The 20,106-nt window shown below is 44.2% G+C and overlaps 1 protein-coding gene across 2 annotated transcripts in view; it reads left to right on the top strand.

Moving 5' to 3' along the window:
- The window catches only part of NFATC1 (nuclear factor of activated T cells 1), a gene marked incomplete at its 5' end in the record, with an annotated part of 119,706 nt that overhangs the window by 50,967 nt on the left and 48,633 nt on the right, over nt 1–20,106 (top strand). For both annotated transcript variants that reach the window (XM_082479186.1, XM_082479187.1), the window contains 4 exons: nt 337–509; nt 2,891–3,031; nt 18,155–18,210; nt 19,510–19,642. In XM_082479186.1, coding sequence (XP_082335312.1) covers nt 337–509; nt 2,891–3,031; nt 18,155–18,210; nt 19,510–19,642 — 503 coding nt within the window. The remainder of the gene's footprint in view (nt 1–336; nt 510–2,890; nt 3,032–18,154; nt 18,211–19,509; nt 19,643–20,106) is intronic.

Raw genomic sequence — 20,106 nt, 5'->3', positions numbered from 1 at the left:
TTTGGGCTTTGGTTAATCTGTAAGTGCCATTCTTACAGGATGTGTTGGAGAGGAAGGATCTTTTAGATTTTCTTCCTCTGGGAACTGAAGTAACATCCTAAATTTGTGTGCTCAACAGCAGCTACTACCTGGTGCTACAGATAGCCCCAACTTAACCACTTGTGGATGCAAGTATGAGGCTTAACAAAGTCTGCCGTGTTCAGCCTGGTCATTGGGTTGTGTCTGACTCAGACTTTTAAGAAGGATGTACAGGAGAGAGGGAGGATGTTGCACGCTCGTGTCTTCCTGAAATCTGCTTGAAATGAATTGAATTGCTCTGTGTATCCTTTTGGGTAGCATCGACTGTGCTGGGATATTAAAGCTCCGAAACTCTGACATTGAACTGCGCAAGGGAGAGACGGACATCGGTCGGAAGAACACGCGTGTGCGGCTGGTCTTCAGGGTTCATATCCCGCAGGCCAATGGCAGGACCCTCTCCTTGCAAGTAGCCTCCAACCCCATTGAGTGCTGTAAGTAGCAACAAACATCCTTCTCTTGCTGGGTATCGTGCCACCCCACATGCAGTCTTTGTCCATTGATGTGCTTATACATTGGTTTCGCTTTGCCTGTCGAGTCAGTGAACCTTAATCTGCTTTCCAAAAGCATGTGATTTATACTGAAGGCAAAATACCTGTGTCTTGGAAAAAAATATGTAGCTTTGTGCATTGATTTCTATAGGAAAGAATGCACTTAAAACAAAGCTAGAGTGCACTTAAACTAATAGTAGACCTAGCAGCGACAAGGCTTTTTTTTTTTTTTTTTGTGATTCCCTATCATACAGGTAACTGCTGTGGGAGTTTTGGAAAACAGCTATCATGTCCTGTTCACTCTCTGCCTTCCCAGCACAAAGCAAAAACCAGCAAACAAAACCCCAACCCCTTTGATGTGGAGCTAGCAGTAAACTAGAGCTGACACACTGGCACAAGCTGCCTGCAGCTTCAGAAAACCTCCAGAAACCAGGTTCCCACACTGGGGTCTCTTTGATTGAACAGGCTGCTTTTTATCAGATACACTGAGGCACCCTCCAAAGACACCTATATCATTGTTGCTCCGTAAGCCTCATCAGCCTCCCACACACAAAACAAAACCTATTTGCTTCATGTAGCTTTAACGCTCCAGGAGTGGTGGAAATTGAATTTCAGTCTTACTCCCATTGCTGATTCGGTCAGCTGCATTAAAAAAAAAAAAAAAAAACCAACCAAAAAAACCCTGACTTTTTTTAAGGTTTTGTTGGATTCCACAAAGTGGATCTTTCTGATGCTGACAGGGTAGGGAGTAATTTAACATCCGGTGGGTATGTGTGGGGTGAGCTCTGGGGATGGGGAACAGAGGGGATGGGGAGGAAGGCTTGACCATCCCTAGCCCCTTGCATGCTCGAGGGTTGCCAGCCACACTTGTCCCTGCATCATTGCCAGGCTGGAGTCCCACACAATGTGTCTGGCAGGTCTTGGAGCCTGTCAACATTTGTTCTCTTGGAGGCATGGTGCTTTTTCAAGGATTGTTAATAGAGAGGCTGCAGGAAAGAGCATCCCTGCATTCCTCTTGCAAAAGCAGTGTCATTGGTGACAGACTTTCAGAACCGTGCCTGAGGTAGCACCGCTGCCGCACTGGTAGTCTGTGTCTGCGAGAGAGGCACAAGTTGTAGGAAAGGGTAATTCTGTTAGCCAACAGTGACAGCTTCTCTCCTTCACAGTCATTCATTTAAATAAAAAAATGAGCATTGGCAGGGAGGAGTTACAGTAAGATAAGCCTATGTTATTTATGAAGAATAGAAAAGCCTCCTTACCTATAGCAAGCTGACTGGCATATAGCCCTGTCTTCTCTCCAGGATATGTATGAGAGGAACAATTTCCTCTTTGTTTCTGATTCAAGGGCAGGTTCTAGGCTAAGAGGCAAAGCAAAAATCATGAGGAGTCATGGTTTCATCCTGGTCCTGTTGAAATTAATGAGAGCTTTTTAATTGCTTTTTAATTGGATTTGTATCCGTGAACTACAGTTTTGATGGTTGTGTTAAAAGCAAAAACATGCTATGTGCCTCCTGAAAGGAGTGGAAAACAGGATAAAAAATAAGTGCTAGTGTTATTTCCAGTGCAGAACGTGGAATAAGCTGGTGCCAAAAACTTCATGCATCTCTTAGTGCATGTGACACCAGGAGGAACCATGTAATCTGGATAAAATGTCGTGTCATCCCTTGAAGCACAGACACGTTTGCTCCATGTCCCAGTTGGGGGGGATGAAATATGTGCCACAAGAATACCGGATTCTGTTTGCATGGATCCACGTGTGATTTGGCACTCAGGTGCTGGTGGAAATACGCTCTCTAAACTGTGAACTTGCGCTGCATTGTGAGGCCCATGGCTGCTGCTGCTGCTGCTGCTGCAAGACAGTTTGCAGAATTGGCGATACAGCATTTAGTGATTGAAACACATTTTGGACATGGATGGTTGTCTTGTCACGTGTGCCTTGTAAACACATGGCATATATGTTATTGATAACATAAGAAAAAAATATTTTAAATAAATAAATTTCAATTAAAATATACTTTTTGATACAGTACAGATCAAGATGAGTTTTAAAATGGCTTGTTCTTCGTGAGCCTTTTGAATCTGTCCTGCTATGTTTGATAACCCTATTATTTACGATCAAGGTGCTTGAAAACCAACCATGTTTGCTGCAAACCTTCTGACCTTTCTTTGTTTCTGTATCAAACTCAGCTTAGCTTATGAGAGTAAGCATTAAGTTACCTACTAATGCAGTCATTAAGTTACTTACTAATGCAGTATTTATTTATTTTTGTGTGTGTGTTTGTGGTTGCCTTTTTTTTTTTTTAATCTTCTTTATAACTCTCCAGCTCAGAGATCTGCCCAAGAACTGCCTCTGGTGGAGAAGCAAAGTACTGACAGCTTTCCTGTTATTGGAGGGAAAAAAATGATACTGACTGGCCATAACTTTCTGCAAGACTCCAAAGTCATCTTTGTGGAGAAAGCACCAGGTATGTCTTTTCAATCTGGACTTCCGTCTGCCTTTTTCCCCCTGTTTTAAAATCTCTGCCAAATGATGAAAGCATAAATATGGTAATGACATTTTCTTCTGCATGTAATATTTTTTCCATGTCACTGGGCAAAGCTGGGAAAGTGATCTGAGCTGTGCCTAATGCTGAGGTTTCACACTATGGCAGGTGTAGTTAAAGGTAGACAATAGCTACATTGAAAGTTGAAATTGGGCATTTGTTTTTGTAGCAAACCATGGCTGTAATGGGTAGGATCTGTGAAAGGTGTTTGAAACCTCAGGTGGCATGTCCCCATGAAACTTGTAAGGTGGTGCATCTTGTTAAACCTTTCTGTAATTTGTGGAAGAGGGAGTGGTGTTGCTGGTGATGTGTATGTGCACGTCTGTCTCCTTCTGTGGCAGTCGAGACCAGTGGCATTTCCAATCCGCTGGCTGAGGAGGACCTGCAGCGCACGTGCATTCATTTGAAGGAGATATTTCTGGTGTACCTTGAGGACCGGGGAAGGACTGCCACCTGCTCCGCCCTTGCAAGGCGCTGCTCCTGCAGTGCGTTGGTGCTGGGACTGGTCCTCCCAGGGACGGTCCTCGAACAGGCTGAAGCAGGGCAAGCTGCTTGTGGTGGGAGCTGGGGCTGGAGCAGGAGGTGTCTGGAGGAGCGGTGGGCTGTTTGCAGGAACAGAGCGGTGGGTCACGCGGTGACAATGCGTAACATGCATGAATGCCCCTGCGGGAAAAGGTGGTAGGAGAAGAGATGTGAGTCAAAGTCAGACTCTGAAACCAGATCGTTACGGGTAGTTTTGAGTCTTGTTTTGGAAAGGGTTTCCGTGGCGCTGGCACAAGCTACGGATTCTTCAGCTGCCGGCTGAACTCCCCCCCCTGAACTTTAAACAGTCTTGGGCTCTCCTCAGGCTGACAGGACAGTGCTGGCTGTGACACTGCGCCTGTTTAACCCTCCATGTACACAAGGTTCCCGTGCCATTCCCCTGCCCATGGCCACTGCCAGCCGTGCAGGAAGCCAGGCTTGATGCAAGGGATGGCGGGGCGAGCAGGAATGACTCTGGAGGTGAAGACATCTGAGTCAGTGCGAGCTCAGTGGGCTCAGGGGAAGAGCAGAAGACTTCCCTGAAGTTCCCCAGTGGAGTCCCGGGTTGGTGTGGTTTAAGTCACCGAAAGTGTGCGTGGGGTAGAGGTAGGGCCCCAGCTCCTTGGCGAGAACCAGTCAGCACCGATTGGGCTGTGGCTGTGAGATGAGGAGAACACCCTTCTTGTTTCTTAAGAAAGTTAAAAAAAAAAAGAAAAAAGGTGGTATTGCAATTAAAACAAAAACAGAACTCTGCTGTTTGCGTAGCATGAGGGGAGGGAAGAACATGACTGTCTACTTCATATGTAAACTTCCTTCGCTGCACAGAAGTGGATTAGTGTGACATGTCTGGAGCAAAGTCCTTGATCTGTCTAATTACAGGAAGGAAACCATGCTAAAAAGGTGCTTTCCTTCATACTTATTTTCTGTCCTCTTCCTTTATCGAGTTGGAAAAAATTTTAAGTGTCGCATCCCAAAGGATTATGATGGTGATGCTACTTGCCCACCAGCAGGTACCACAGTGGGGATTTGGACACTGTCTCCCTTAGCATTAAGTACACCGAAAGCAGGACATTCACTGTATAGCCTTAAATTACAAAAATGGAAAACAGGGCCAGGCTTGTACTTCTTAACTAGACAGATATCACCCTCCAGCAAAATAAATTTGAGGCTGCACAAAGACACCATATAGATGGAAAATAGTTTATAGAAGCGACATTTTTTAAACAGTGTGAGAGATGAAGGAGAGTACTGCTGCACACTGGCTGTGCTGATGAGGAAGAAAGTGATCAAAAGGCCTTGTCTGTCGCCCTGAAAAACTGGGGTGAACTCCTTGGATGCATGGATTTTGCAGGATGGACCAGTTCAGGAGTGTCTCTTCTACATGAAAGCACCACCAGAGATTCCGCTGCACTCTTCCCCCTGGCATGAGTGGGGCGCAAGCTGCAGGAGTCAGGCAGTGAGCTGGTATCATTGAAGAGTAATCAAGATCATTAAGTCAGTATTGAAAGGTCTGATCTGAAACTGTCCTGCCTGGTTTTAGTAGTGTCATGGTAGATCTGTTGCGGTTGCAGGGCAGTACTGCCTTGTGGAGGTACACTGCAGGGCCTGAGCCTTAAAAGTCGAGAGTGTTCAACATCTCCAGGAGCTGCAATCGTGTCACTAGGAATGACACACAAAAAGGAAAGTTGCCAGCTGATTTGGGCTGAGCAATTTCTAGGGCTTCTGTGATGAGTTGTCTATGTTGCCTGCCAGCTCGATGTATTGGAAACAAACAAGCGCGATGCATCATTGTCTTACTGGCAAACTGCTCCAGCTTGGTTTTTGAGCAGAGTCACTGTATTTAACGTCAAATGAACAAGCATTACTAGCCTTCACCTCTGAAAATCAGCACGTGGTGTCTCTTTCCCTTTCAGCTCTTGCACGTTTATGAAAGTAGGTCAAGAGAGGGAACACCAGCATAGTTTCTCTTTCTCTTAGAAAGCTGGTTATGAACTTTTGAGATTAGCTGGAGACAGTCATTAGTTTTGCTGCTGTTACCACTTTTGTTTTTGAATTCAAAATGTTAATCACGTTCCCAGTGGGTAGTAGCCAAATGCAGCTATTACAAAGTAATAGATCACAGGAATCATTGCACTCATAAAGAGAATGTATCTTTTATATAAAATTTAAATATTATACTACATGAGCTCATGTCTTCAGTCCTCACTCGGGCAGAGTCCCCAAGCCGGAAGGCAGTCTCTGGGAGCTTGTCTAATTCATGCTAGTCTGCATACTTAATTGGTTAACGCAAAGAGTTTGAGAACACTTTTTGTTTGCCTTTTTTTTTTTTTCCCCTTCTGTCTGAATAATTTCTTTAAGTCTGCCTAGTGCTTTGTGGTCCCCTGAATGTTTTTCCAAGCATGAGTCCCAAGCTCTCTGTCTTCAGGGCTAGCCCTCAGCTGTTGTAGTCTCTGGAGGAATGGCATTATCCTGGCCTCCAAGCGTGGGGAGTCTGTCTGAGCAGTGACTCATACAAGAGGGAATCCCTGAAGAATGATCAAATCAATCCTTCAGCCTGGGAGGCAGCAGTGTGGTGCTTTCAGCTTAACCCCTTACTGGCTGCTTTTTAGCAGGGAAGCGCATGAAACACAGCAAAATACACTTTGCAGCCCTGTGACTCTGTGTCTCACAGAGGAGGAATGAGGCATCGAGGGAAGAAGGCACACTGAAAGGACAGTGGGAGGAGCACTGTGAGGAACTCCTGAAAGGAGAACCCCTCACAGTGTGGTCCATCGTTCAGGCAGAAGGCACCCCTTTGGATAAATAATGAGTCTTTTCAGAACTGGACTAAAATTTGCTCAAGCCTTTTACAGTACCGTAAAAAAGTTCTCATGTGTTGAAATGAGTCTTTATTTTATGGGATTTTGGTCAATGTTTTATTGCTTGCACATCAGACCATATTTTCCGGTGATGAACGATGGTATAAAATGACCGTCCAGGAAGCCTAGTGGTAGTAAAAATGTGACTGCTGAAAGTGCTTTGAGAGGTTCAGTCTTTCAAATACAGAATTTCCTTAGACTGAGGAGTCCCGTGATGACTTTGTCTCTTACAAATTACACTAATAATTGTTTATCTTATCTTCTTTCACTTTCTGTCTCTCTTTGTCGTCATGCCTCGCTTTTCCTGAGTTTCAAAAGGGTCTCGTGAGTCTGCGTGTCCTGGTTGTTGGGTGCTAGGTATAGGTCGTCCAATACCAATCAGTTTTTCATCAGAATTAGTACTTTCTAAAATATAAAAAGTCTGCAACCTTTTACCGGCAAGGGCCCTTGATAGTATTCACCGTGGAGGCAAGGTGTGCGTTTGAGTTACAAAAGTGGATGAAATGAAATTGATGTTTGTTAGCTATGGGAGGAGGTGTTTGGTTAGGAGGGACAAAATGTTTTCTGTCTAACACATGCATCTGCAAGAGCATGGATTGGGATCTGGAATTGTAGTAAGAGACACTGATTTATTTACTTATCTTTTTAAAACTTTTAATTTAATTTCTAGATTATAAATGTACCAGGCAACAAAAATCTTGAGGGAAGTTCAGAATATGCAGAGGTGTTTGGAGAATATGTTTAAGGACTATCTATCTGTCAGCTACCTTTCTTTGGTAACAACTTCTGCAAACACTGTATATTTGTTTTCAAAGCAGCACAAAAGCCTAACAGAAATCACCAGACTGCTGGCTTCGAGTAGATTATGATTAGTGATCTATAAAACTGAGTGTGGTGGAAAAATCCTACTTTCTCTTCACTCAGTTTACAAAATGTTTCCTGTAACTGACAAGTGAAAGCTCATTGATGAGACGCAAAGCCAATATCCCAAGCACCAAAGCAGAGGAAAGTTACGGGTATGTCTTCCTGACATGCTCTAGGATGTTGTAGTGTTGCCCAAGATACTTAGGAATTGAGAAAGAGTCTTGCACTAAGATCTGAAAGAGTTAATCTAATCTGAAAATTGCTCCTTGCTCAAAAATTACTCTTTACTTCTGTAGCTAGAATGGTTTTGGCACTGGAACTAGCTCAGGTATTTCTGGACTTCACGGATTTGGCCAAGTCTAGGTGTACCTAAGAGATCAGGTTAAACTGACCGAAATCTTCATTATTAGGAAGTTGTGATCTATGGGAAGAAACAGATATTTGGTGCACTATGATTAATTATCATTCAGTTGAGTTTTCACTACTTAAGTTAAAGCTCCAAACCCATTTCTTTGGTTCTGTGCTTAGTGAGCAGAGCTCAAGGCAAGAGCGAAAGGCAGAAATGTAACACCCAACTTCACTACAGGATTAGTTTCTCAAATAACACTGACTTTGAAATTCTGATTCTAGGCTGTTAATATTGAGGGCCATTTTGTCCTGGTCAAAGGCCTGTCTTTGAGCTTCCTTCTGACAAATGCCCCTCCCTGAAGATGCGTCACTCTCTTTGATGGACATTAATAGAGTTCACAATTTGTAACGCTGTATCTATGAGTAACTCCAGGCTTACAGACTTCAGTGCTTTTGAACATGTTGTTAATTACTCGGCCTTCAAATCAACAGTGATCCTACCACCTACACATTCTGTAACCTAACTGCATAATATCCTGAGCTATTGTGCCCAAAGCCTTTGAAACTCAAGTTCCTGAAAGACAGAGAAATAAGCAGCACCTAAGCAACATTTCCTACAGGGATTTTTCTCTTTTTGAATATTTTCAAACAATTACAGAGTTTTTCAGATGTAGTTATTGCTTCAAACTGTTCGTTCTGCTTTTGTTTTTATTTTGTTAAATGGATTTTTCTATCAAAACTGTTCCTCTTCCCTGCTGGAACAGGTTTTGCTCCAGAACAGGAAGGCGCTGACGTGGTGTGGTAATAGTTACACTAGAGCAGATGAAAGATAGCTGGGTGAAATCACCAATTTTTTTGGTGTACATGCCAAAGGAAATCACTCTTTTCAGTTAGTATTTCAGATGGGAAAACTTACGGTTTGCCTCCTGTTAGATGTGTGGTCAGGCTTGGTCAGCCAAATGTTTGCACAAAGTAAATGTGATATGGAAAAGAAGGAAGCTGGATGAATTTAAGTGTCCACTCAAGCATTTCACAGGTTTTTTGTTCCTCTCAAATTTCACTGTCTGGCAAAGATTAGAATCAATCAGTTGCTGTTTTAAGGTACAAATGTCAGTCTGAGAAATTCAGTTATGTTTCCCGTATGTCGTGTGAGCAAGAGTTACCTTGTTGTGTGATAAGTAACTCAAGTGCAGTATTTTAGCTTCAGGAGAACTTAACAAAAACGTTCTGGAAAATGATATGTTGACAAAACATTTGAGTGGCATGTGGATGGAATGGATGTGTAGGGGAAGCATGTGGGCTTTTTGGTTTGACTCAGCTACACTTAGGAGATATGGGTTTGGAGTCTGTTTTGACGTGATGTGATGTGATGTGGAGACGGGTGACCTGAGTCTTGGCGGAGCTCCATTTGGTAAAAGATCTTACATTCTCAGAGATCTTTCCATTGCTCTTTCCATTGCCAGTAGCAGTCACAGTTTGGGGGGCAACTGGCCAAAAAGGGGTCATGTTTCACACTGGTAATCATACTGTAGCTCACATAATAAATAAGCAAGTGGCAAAACTCCCTTTCCCCCTCTAGTCAGATGGACAGATACTACATAATTTTGTCTTTATCTGTCTGTTTATCCAAGTTCAGGACACACGTTCCAGTTGGCAGTGAGCAGTTGCATGCTGACTCATGCGCAGTGAAGTTAAAAATTCTGGAAACTAGATAAACTGGAAACTTCAAAGGCATACAAGTTGGGAGCACAGAGTTCATGTGAAGGTCACCTGAACCTATTTCCTAGAGATGTATTGATAGCTGAAGGGGTTTCTGGCCACTGCCCAGAAATAGATATCCTTGGGCAAATAGTGTCATCAAATGGTGGAGTCATTTGATGGTGGAACCCTTTCACGCACATGCAGGAGCAGTGATGTAGCTTGCAGGAAATGTCAGCACGTTTCAGTTTTTCCTGGCTGTTTAGTCTAGGGAATGGCGAAGACAGAGTGGGACAGCAGCCATATGCGAGAGATGGTATCAGCAGCAGCAAGCCGCATCCAGGGTGTTGCTCTCACAGTGAAGAATGAGATCAATCAATCACAGATACTTACTGTGGACAACAGAGAATAAGGAATAACCATATGGTCTCTAGTTAAAAGTAACTTGTCTGAGTAATTCTCTAAATTTTAATTATTACAGAAACTGACTGAATGCTTGATGTTTATTCTTTCATGTCTTTGCCAGACTAAGTGGCTTCAAGCAGCTGTATCTGTGCAATAAAAGCTTTGTCTCTGAACTTTTATAACTAGCACAAGATTTTAAATAGTTTTTACTGTTACTGTTCCAGTAGGACCTTCTGTCCAAACATACAGGAAATCACAGCCCTTACCAGAAAGCTGAGAGTCTAATGAAGCAATCAGTGCCTAAAGACCGTAGAGGAAAGCAGTGTGGTAGGCTGACCTTGGTTGGTTGCCAGGCTCCCACCAAGCCTCTCTCTCACACCCTCCTCAACAGGACGGGGGCAGAAAATAAGATGAAGCAGCTCATGGGTGAAGATAGAGACAGAGAGATTGCTTACCAGTTACTGTCACAGGCAAACCAGACTCTGCTTTGGGAAAATAATTTATTGCCAATCGAAAATAGAGTAGCATAGTGAGAAACAAAGGCAAAACTAAAAAACAACTTTGCTCCCTCCTCCTTTCCCAAGCTCATCTTCACTCCTTCATTCCCAGCTTCTACCTCCTCCACCCAGGTGGCCCAGGGAGTTGGTGAACGGGAGCTTCGGTCAGCCCATAACAGCTCCTCTCTGCCACTCCTTCCTCCCCGCTCAGTTCCCCTGCTCCAGCGTGGGTCCCTCCCATGGGAGACAGTCCTTCATGAACTGCTCCAGTGTGAGTCCTGTCTACGAGGTTCACTCCTTCAGGAGCAAACTGCTCCAGTGTGGGTCGACCACAGCTGCAATTCCTGCCAGAGAACCGACTTCTGCGCAGGCTCCTCTTCACGTGCTGCAGCTCCTGCCAGGAGCCTGCTCCAGGAGTGTGGGCTCTGCACAGACTGCAGGAATAGAGAGATAAGACATTTCCAAGGTGTGCCTTGTTGCAGGGAGGCTGATGTCAAGGCAGATAATCAGAGGAGAGAAGGAGGGACCTCTAAGATTGAGCCTGACCTTCTTGGACAAGAGAAACAAGAAAAGGGACATGAGAGGGACAATGAGACGTAAAAAATCTAAAAATGCCATTCAGAAACTTACTGTTTAGACTCTGCTAAAAAGTCATGAGTAGTTGCCATAATGGGATGTCTCTGGAAGAAGAGAAGTGGCCATATAGAAAAAAATGAAGAGTTTGTGACTTTAAAATAATTAAGAAGGAAGAATTGAAAGCATTTGGATCAAACTAGCATCTTAAGATGAAAAAGAAGTAGGAGTAGCTATAGTACAGGTGGTGGTGTTGGCATCAAGCACAGAAGAAGTAGAGGAAAAGAATTGTTCATGGAAGGAAAGTTTGGAACTGGCTGTGAGGTTTGTTACTCCAATAGTCTCTGAGAAAATATGAGACAGATTAGACTGAAGAAGATGGGTCAGGAATATTTTACTCATTTTCAGCTGCAAAATCACAGGTTCAGCCTACTAGAGATTCCCAGAGGAAAGTAAAATTGTGAAGACAAGGAGATGACAGGAATGTAACCAAAGACAGAGTGAAGTATTGTCATGGCTGCTGGTGGGTGGCTGTGCTGGGTGTGCTTTGTTCGACCTGCCTGGTCTAGAGAGATTTTGCAGGGATGTTGAGCTGCAGTTTTACTTGGAAGTTGAGTGTCTCAGACCTGGAATTACTGAGTTATTAAAACCCTCAGACCAACAGTAAGTTGAATAGGGGGAGGTGCCAGAGAGCACAAATTGCATAACCAGCTTCCATTCTGCTGAAAATAGGATCTGGCAGATTATTCCAATGGTTTTGGCTCAAAATGAACCCTGATCAGTCAGTTGTCAGCACAGTCCCTCCTTTTAATTACCTGGACTAAAATTACAGTTCATTTGCAAACACTTGAACTCAGAATAATTAAGTCTGTTAGACATACTGTGGTAAAAGCAGCTAAAAAGGCTCACCATTTAGGCAAAGTGAGTCCCTCAGCTTTTGGCTTGCCCAGCTGAGCTACCGGAGAGGAAGCGCATGTCTGGCACAAATGCCAAAGTACTGTAAGATACAGTTTGTACTGGACTTTTATCACCTGGTTGCTGCATGACTTTTTTATTCTTAGTTTAAGGTAAAAAAGAGAGAAAAAGTAACTTGAGAGCGTCATATGCATAACAGGCACACCTAAGTCTACGTAATATTCAGCTCAGTACTGCAAAAATGTATAGCTCAAGGAATGGACAAAATCTGCAAAAAATGCTGCAAAAATGCTTATGAGGAGACAGAAACAAATATAGCAGCTTAGATGTGGAAATACAAATAGGTCAGTTATGCATGAACCCTGCTGCGCATGGACTGATGCATGCCTGAAGACATGCCAGGGACGGTGTACAAAGCTATGGGGGAAGTCTCTGTAGCAGGACAGTAGGCTGTGAGGAGGGCAGAGAAGAACAGCTGGAATCTTCCTGGCAAGGAAGAGGGAAATAAAGTAGGCGAAAATCAGACCAGCCATGTGGTCTCAGAGAAAAAGTAGTGGAAGAGCAAAGGGGAGATGAAGGTGGCTGGAGAGGCAGATGGGGGTGAGGTGCCGGGCAGCAGGTAGGCCATGGCACCAGGAGGAGCGGCAGTAGGAGGTGAAGCTGCTCTGCAGGTGGCTCCGGGCACACATGCAACCTTGAGGCATCTCCCTCCTCACAGAGCCCTAAGAGACAGCGGATCTCAGGAGGGTGAAGTGCCATTGAGGTGGTCGAATGAAAGGTCCTGGCTGCTTACATTGCAGATACTTACTCTCCACTCTGTCTGCATTTCTGAAAGTATGTTTGCTCTCTTCCTGCCCCATCTTCCCTGTACATCTCATGGCAAATTTCTTGGCTGGTATTGGTTCATCGTTATAGCCTGTTCCTTATAAATGCCTTTAAATTGTACACTGGCGTGTAAACACAGGCATAGACTTCCACCCACAGATTATTGGGCTTGCTGGTGTCCAACTGGGGACACGTTGTTCACAGCAAGATGCCTGCAAGACCAGCCTAGAAAAGTGCCCTGGCTCCTTGTGGCATCCCCAGATCCGAAAGGCTGCTGCATCTGCAGTGAAATCTGGCACTAGTACACCCATGCCAATGCATATCAGCCGACAGGTGAGACAGTGCCAGTGGGTCATGCCCAGGACTGGCATGGGGAGTGATCTTCTCCAAGCAAGGAAGCCACCTTTTTGCCTCTCTCATTGCCAGCCCAGGCGCAGACCTGGCCTAACCCGCCCTGCGCTTGGAAGCTGATAGCATCTCTGCACAAAACTGGATGACTCTTAAGCCTGAATGACAAGACTTTGCCTAAGTCTTCATCCTCTTCTCTGGCTGGAAACCCATCCTTTGCTTCTGGACCTGTTCACGGATCAGTCGTCTCAGTGCTGTGAATGTACTTCCCAGGGAAAAGCGGTTGGGGTGCAGGTAGAAAACTTGCAAATCCTTCACTCCTAAGGGATTTTGAATATGCATTAACAGGGCCAAATAGGAAGGTAGACGACCTTTGCAGAGCACCTCAAAATTGCACTTTATAATCATTCTGCATTGCATCTGTGCCCTGCCTGTTGTGGACATGTTAAAGTAATCTGGGACATAATATAGGCATTATTGTTTAGGGTAATCTCACAACACATTAATCAAGTAGTGGGTTCCTTTGGGAGGGTAGAGCTAGTTTCACCATTTACTTACAATATATGAATATAAATACAGATTTACAGTCCAGCCAGTGCAGTCAAACTCTGTTGAGCCGCAGGCTGGAGGAGTATAAAATGTACACTGTGTACAGGCAGTGAAATCCTAGATAATGTCTGTTCTCACAACTCAAGTGAACAAGGACTACTAAAGAATATAGACTGTTTTAACCTCCTGTAGTAAAGTGAAATCGCTTAAATATATCTGAACGCTCCCATTATGCCCGTTTCATAGATGCAAGGTTTAAGTGGTTGCCAGATGTTATACCCTCCTGAGTTTCCAGGCTTGGGGTTTTTTTGGTACTGTATATTCTTTCCCCTTTCTGCAATCCATCGGTCTATAAAGAAAGTTACTCTGGTGGTTTGACGTTTTTGAGCTTTCAAACCCCTGGCACTGCTGGGGTACAAAGGTAAGGCCAGCCCTGGAAACCCTGGGGGATCTGTCCTGATAGGCAGTGAGGAGGGAAAGACAGTAGGAAAATTTCTTTGGAAAGTCTTCACAGCATTTTGTGTTGCTCTTCCATGGAGAAAATCCATATGTCGTGGTCTGCTAGGCTTTATGTGTGAATAACTGATGCCGCTAGATTTACACAACTACTTTTTAACGCTGCTTCTGTGTTAAAACAGGCCTCTACAGTGCCTTTTTATGTGGAAATCTTGTAGCTGGGTGTGGTGGGGAAGCCGTTCAGTGACTCATACTGCAGGGAATTCCCTGATGAATTAGAGTATTTTTACTTCTGGACTTGTGCGCAGTTTCCTTTAACGCTGTAGCGAGCGGCTGATAAGAGCAGACTACAAAGGCCCATTCACCGTTCAGCTGCTGCATGTTAAAACAGGGTGTTTATGCTTTGCAAAGCTGAAAATCCACCCCACGTAATGTGGTACGTTCACGGTATTTTCGTCATTAGCAATCCCAGGTGCTCCGAGTGTCACAGTGCTGAAAAAAAAAAAAAAAAAAAGGCTGAAGGGGGCTGATGGTGAAGTGCACCCAAAGCAAAGATGGCTATAAATAACAGCGATCGGTCTGTAAATGTCAGGCTTCCTGACAAAACCCGGTGTCTTCAGCTGGCGGCAGCGCTGATGGCCACCTGTCAGTGCAGTGCCAAGCCTGGGTGCCGTCGGAGAGCCCGTGCGAAACAGGGGTTTCTTGCTCCCCCCAGCACTGCCACACTCCTGTGCTGCCTCTTCGGAAGAGGAGGGATTTGAGGGTCCTTCTTCCAGCCCTGGCACGGGTCCCCAGGTGAAGCCTTGGCTCTGTCCGGTCAACTGCTGCTGCTGCTAGCACTGGGGGAGCGGGGCACTCTGTCGGGGACTCTGTAGGGCTTTTGACCTGCGGTTCTGTGTTTTGTTTTTATTTCCCTTTGTTTTCCTTTTGTAAGAAAAAAAACCCAAACAAAATAAAACATATCCAGTATAATACCTTGACACAACTTTTTAGCTATATTAAGAGATGTCTTTCTGTTCAAAATATTGCACTATAAATCTTAAAAACGCCCAAACAAAGCCAGGCATTTGGTTTGGAGAAGACACTTCTTATTACTTGGTAAAAGTAAATAGCAAAATGAAAGGGAATGAAATGAGACCTTTGGAAAAGCTGTTTTCTCCTTTCTCCCTTTTCCTCCCTGCCTCCTCCTCTCCTTCCTCTCTTGCCTCCATCTCCCCCCCTCCCTGTATAACAACTGCCCATTTGGGTACGGTAATTCCAGAGAGTAAACTTTAACGGGAATGCCTGAAATGTGTCTGCTTCAGCTTTGTGTTATGTCTGTAATTTGAATTATTTGCATTTTGGAAAGGTATAAATTGCTCTGGTGTACTTTGGTTGGCTGGCGGCCAGGAGGGAGTTGCCTCGGGCCCCGAACCAGGCGGGCTGCTGCAGATGTGGCAGGCGTACAATGGAAACTTTTGTGGTCGAGCAGCCCTCGCTCCTCCAGCACACATTGACGGGAGGCGGCATCCCGCCTGCTCGCCAGGGTCCCCAGCGTATGGGCACTGGGGGCAAACCCGTTCTCTCCAGTGCAGGCAGATGTCTTGATGCACCAGGCTCCCACAATCTGTTCCGGAGCCATTATTCCTTTCTCTTTCCCTTTTTTCCCTTTTTTTTTTTTTTTTTTAAATTTCAGCTGAACTGTATAAACCTGCAAAACATGTTTACTGTAAGAGGTTGACGTAGTGGTCTAAGGTTTCCCTCCTGGAGCTGGTCCCAGTCCGTGGGCGTTGAGATTTCCCTCTTGGTTCACCAGACGTAATATGAGGAATTGTCTTTTTTTTTTTTTTTTTTTTTTGTCTCTGCTTCATAACAACTTTTCCTCCCTGTGTTTTTGTTAAATGAAATGTCACTAGCTGTTAATGAGTTGTCTATTCCCTACTTCTTCCCTTTCTTCCCCTTCCCCTTAGTCGCTTAGCTGCGATGGTCTGGACAGTCTCAAGGGAATTTCTTGGAGTAAAACCCGTATTGTTCTTATTAGCTTCTAAAGACGAGCCACAGCTCTCGATTTTTATTTTCCTAATAGTTTAGATTACAGCATTTAAAATATTTCTGAACAAGCTCTCTTTGTCATCATAAAAATTTCAAAAGTGCAAAAGGCAGTGCTGCGTGAAGTAATTGAAAGGTTAGCTAGAGATGCAGTCATTTTGAATTTTACTGAAGTATTGTCAGGAAATAAAAAACAGAAACCTGAATCAGATCATTCGTCTTGCGAAGTAGAAATTAAACATAGCAAAAAACCTGAACTTCTGGTAATCCATTTACAAAGGCAAATTGAACACATGTTAACTACTAGTCTGGACGTCTGTAGATTTTAAAAAAACCACCAACAAACCCCTTACAAAGCAGAAGTTCCTAGACTTTGCAAAATGTGTGATAGTGTCGGTATTGTGTTCCTTTTACAACTGATTGAATTAATTGGGAGGGGGGAAGGGAGCACTACAGGGGCTCTATAGGGAAGGGGCAGGAGGTAAAGGAAGCTGCTCCCAGACAAGGGATGTGTCCTGGCTTGGAGAATTTTGGTCAGTTTTTTTCTACTGACAGCTCGGGGGAAGCATCTGTTGGATAAATTGTGAAGTGATTGCCAGTCCTCCTGAGAAGTCTGCTTCAATTCTGGCGCTCTCAAAAGGCATCGTTAAGGAGACTCAAGCATGGTCTGGCTGCTCCTTCTCTCCCCGCAGCTGAACGTGGCAGTATCAATTAAAGGGATTCCTTCTCCAGCGTCACAATTTCAAACATAGGAAGAAACTAAGGGCAGATCTGCTAATTGTTTCCTACAGAAGGACCTGCCAAATCCACTGTGCTATTTGTGCTGCAGCTTTCACATTGCTCTTCTTTCCATACATTGAAAAGAAAGGGGTTTTGGACGTTAAAACAATCGCCAGGGCTAGTCCCTCAGCAGCATTCCTTTCACAGTAGGACGGCCGTACACAAAAATATTATTTACAGACATTTGTAATAAATCAGGCAGTTCTAAATGCGTCACCTCCATCCTGGCCATGAAAGTGAAGAGAGAAGAAAAAGTGCATTCACTCTTTTACCTTGCCGAGAGCTGTTTTTCTAAGGCAGGCCCACGTCTATGTGATGAAGTTCAAAATAGCTAATATTTGCATTTGCACCTCCTGATGCTGCAATAAATATACAAAAGAGATGACATAAAGTCTCATTTTCCCTTTCATTCCGGTGACATCTGACAATGCTGGGACTCATGAAGCTGCATGTGTCCCTGCTGCCCAACTTAGACAGCAGTCTGCTTGTGGCCTTTCATACACGTTTGTGTTTTTCTAGGCCTGCAGAATGGAAACCTTCGGTTTTGTATTATTTTTCTAATTTCTTTGCTGTTGAGTTTTGAAGCCGCAAGGAAGAAAAAAACACCTGTTATTGACCAGTGATTTCTGTATCAGTGAAGCACAAGAAAAATGACCAGACAAAACCAATTTCTTCCAAAAGACGGGTCCCCAGGAAAAGTGGTAGCTGCAGCTTAAATCTAGGTTTGCTTGAAAATAAAAATTACAGTAAATTAGGTGGACCCAACACACCACTAGAAGCAGCTCCAGAAAACTGTAGGTGAGTCCACCGTAGCTGAGCTAAACTAACTTTAAAATGGAGTGAAAAGCTATGTTTCCTAGCCTATGACCTTGCCTTTTGATCCAAGCAGCACAATTATGACAAGGCAGGCTAGCAGTGTATTAAAATGAAATACTGTGTGGCTCAGGAGCTACCTTAATACTACTTTGGGGGTTTTTTTTTGTTTAATTTTAATGTTGAATATGATTTACTGCATAGGTAGTAATCAAAAGGCCTCATAGGTAGCAGTATTTTTGTCTGAAAGTTTGGGAAAGTAAGGTGTAGAACAGTTGTGTATTTTGTCCAAACTAGTGGCAGAATAAAATCCCAGTGGCTTTCCCCCATTGCAGTATCATGCACTCTGGATTGTGGTTCCCCCCTTCAAAAAAGCTAAATGGACTCCCGTCGCGGGTTACCCAGATGGCCTATTGGTTGGGCAATGCTTGGTCAATGCATTTTGAGAGCTGGTTTTCATATATGCAGTGTCCCTTCAAAGAGATTTTTTTGCAAAAGTCGTTCTTTTGGAGGCTTGGGAGAGGAAAAAAGGACGGAACTAGATATCTTTTTCTTTTGTCTTTTAGATGGTCACCATGTGTGGGAAATGGAAGCCAAAACCGACAAAGAAATGTGCAAGCCAGTAAGTCTGCCTTAAATATTTTAACATCAAGATGAAAAATGTATCTTGCATTCTCCAGCACTGTTACTAAAGAGGGATTTCCAAGGCTTTGGCACTGTGTCTCCCCACTGAAACAGAACAAGTTCTTAGGCCTCCCCTCCTGGAAATCTTTCTTTAATGGGAGTGCGGGGTAAAAAGCCTTCATTGGAAGCCATCCTGAAAATAGGAGAGACCATTTGGAAAATATTTTTTCATTGTCTGGGATGGGCCAGCCCCGTCTGCTCATCTTCTGTCTTGCTGGGTCAGTTCTTCCCTCTGCTCCCAAAGCAATTTCTGATCATTTTCCTTGGCTTTCGTTTACTGTCAGCATAAGAAATGTGAGTCCCCTCACAGGAGATCAGCCCTACAGTTGGAGAAGCGTGGCTCCCTCAGCCATGACTATAAGCGGGAAATATGGCCACTATTTCACCTCTGCGGGAATATGCAACAGTTTGTTAGCTGCAAACCTGCTGGAGACATGCAGGCAAACAATTTAAAGACCTCAGCTGAATGCAGGCCAAATGCTAAGATGAGTGTTACCTTTTATTCTTTCAAAAAGTGCCAAGGGAGGTTTTGATGGTCATAGCAGATTTCACTGTGCATTTGTGTAAGCTGATGCCCTAGCAGCGAAGTCATTTCTTAGCCCCGTGGTGGAGCATTTGGTTTCTAACATGGAAGATCATCTACAGGCTCTCCAGTCCTTCTTCCTGTAGCACTAGATGGTGTTGCAAGATCTTCCATCTGCAGATGGAAGCAAGCTTAAAACGTCCTGAGTTGTTACATGAAAAAACATTTCACTGTGGAAAATGGAAATATTTGAATAATCATACGCCTGTCCTAATTCTCCTTTCAATGGAAGTTGTGTTAGGGTGAGATATACTGGGGATAACTACCCAGCCGAGTGGTTGTGCTTTCTCCTGCTGAGTTAGAGACCATGATTTGATTGTGGTCCCAGATTCTTGTCAGAGGCAGGTGGGATAGAGCCTTGTCCATATGCGGTATTGTATTTGCTGTCCAAGGGGAAGAGGTGAAGGCTAGTGATTTTGTAAAGACCTGAGCCATGCTAAAATCTTATTTCCCTGCTTCTACAGTCCTTGGCACAGAGGACACTGGGGACGGCAGGAGGCCATCCCTGCCCATGAAGCCCACCAGTTGCCCTGCAGACAGTGGGTTCCTCCTTGTGAGCCTGGGCTCCTCCTTCTCGGGGTTAACATGTGGATACTATTGTACAGCTCAACTGCCTTAGTCATGCCTTGACTTTCTGATTTGTTGCTTTTGCAGAATTCATTGGTGGTTGAGATACCACCTTTCCGCAATCAGAGGATTACCAGCCCTGTTCAGGTCAACTTCTATGTCTGCAATGGAAAAAGAAAGAGAAGCCAGTACCAGCTTTTCACCTATCTTCCTGCTAATGGTAACAATGTATATTCATTATCTCTGTTAGTGAAAATGAGAGATAATAATGATTACTTACAAAGATATATGGCTCTGACAAATCTTTAGTAACCTGACTAATTTGGAGGTATACCTGATGCTATAAAATGAAAGTGAGAATCAAACCCTAAGAGCTGCTTTTCTCTGTGCTGCCCACACGAGACCTTCTCTGCAGATTGTTTTCTTTTGTGTTGGGGGCAGAGACCTGTTGGAACATGAACTTTTTCTGCTTTTGGGAGCTGAAGAGCCCCAGCACAGACTCACATGTGTAGCCACAAATCGTGAACACGCTGAGCTTTCTGCTAAGTTGCTGTCAACCCTTGGTCTGACTTTGTGGCCCCAGAGGGCGCATTGCATTTGAACAATACTTCTGAATTTGCACCACAGCACTGTAAGTGTGCTGGACTCTGAGCTGAAGGTCATGTGAGGATTCTCCTTCCAGTC

Source organism: Vanellus vanellus (genome assembly GCF_965231255.1).
Source record: "Vanellus vanellus genome assembly, chromosome: 2".
NCBI lineage: Eukaryota > Metazoa > Chordata > Aves > Charadriiformes > Charadriidae > Vanellus > Vanellus vanellus.
The sequence above is the reverse complement of the archived record's forward strand: the minus strand, read 5'-3'. Positions and strand labels throughout refer to the sequence as shown.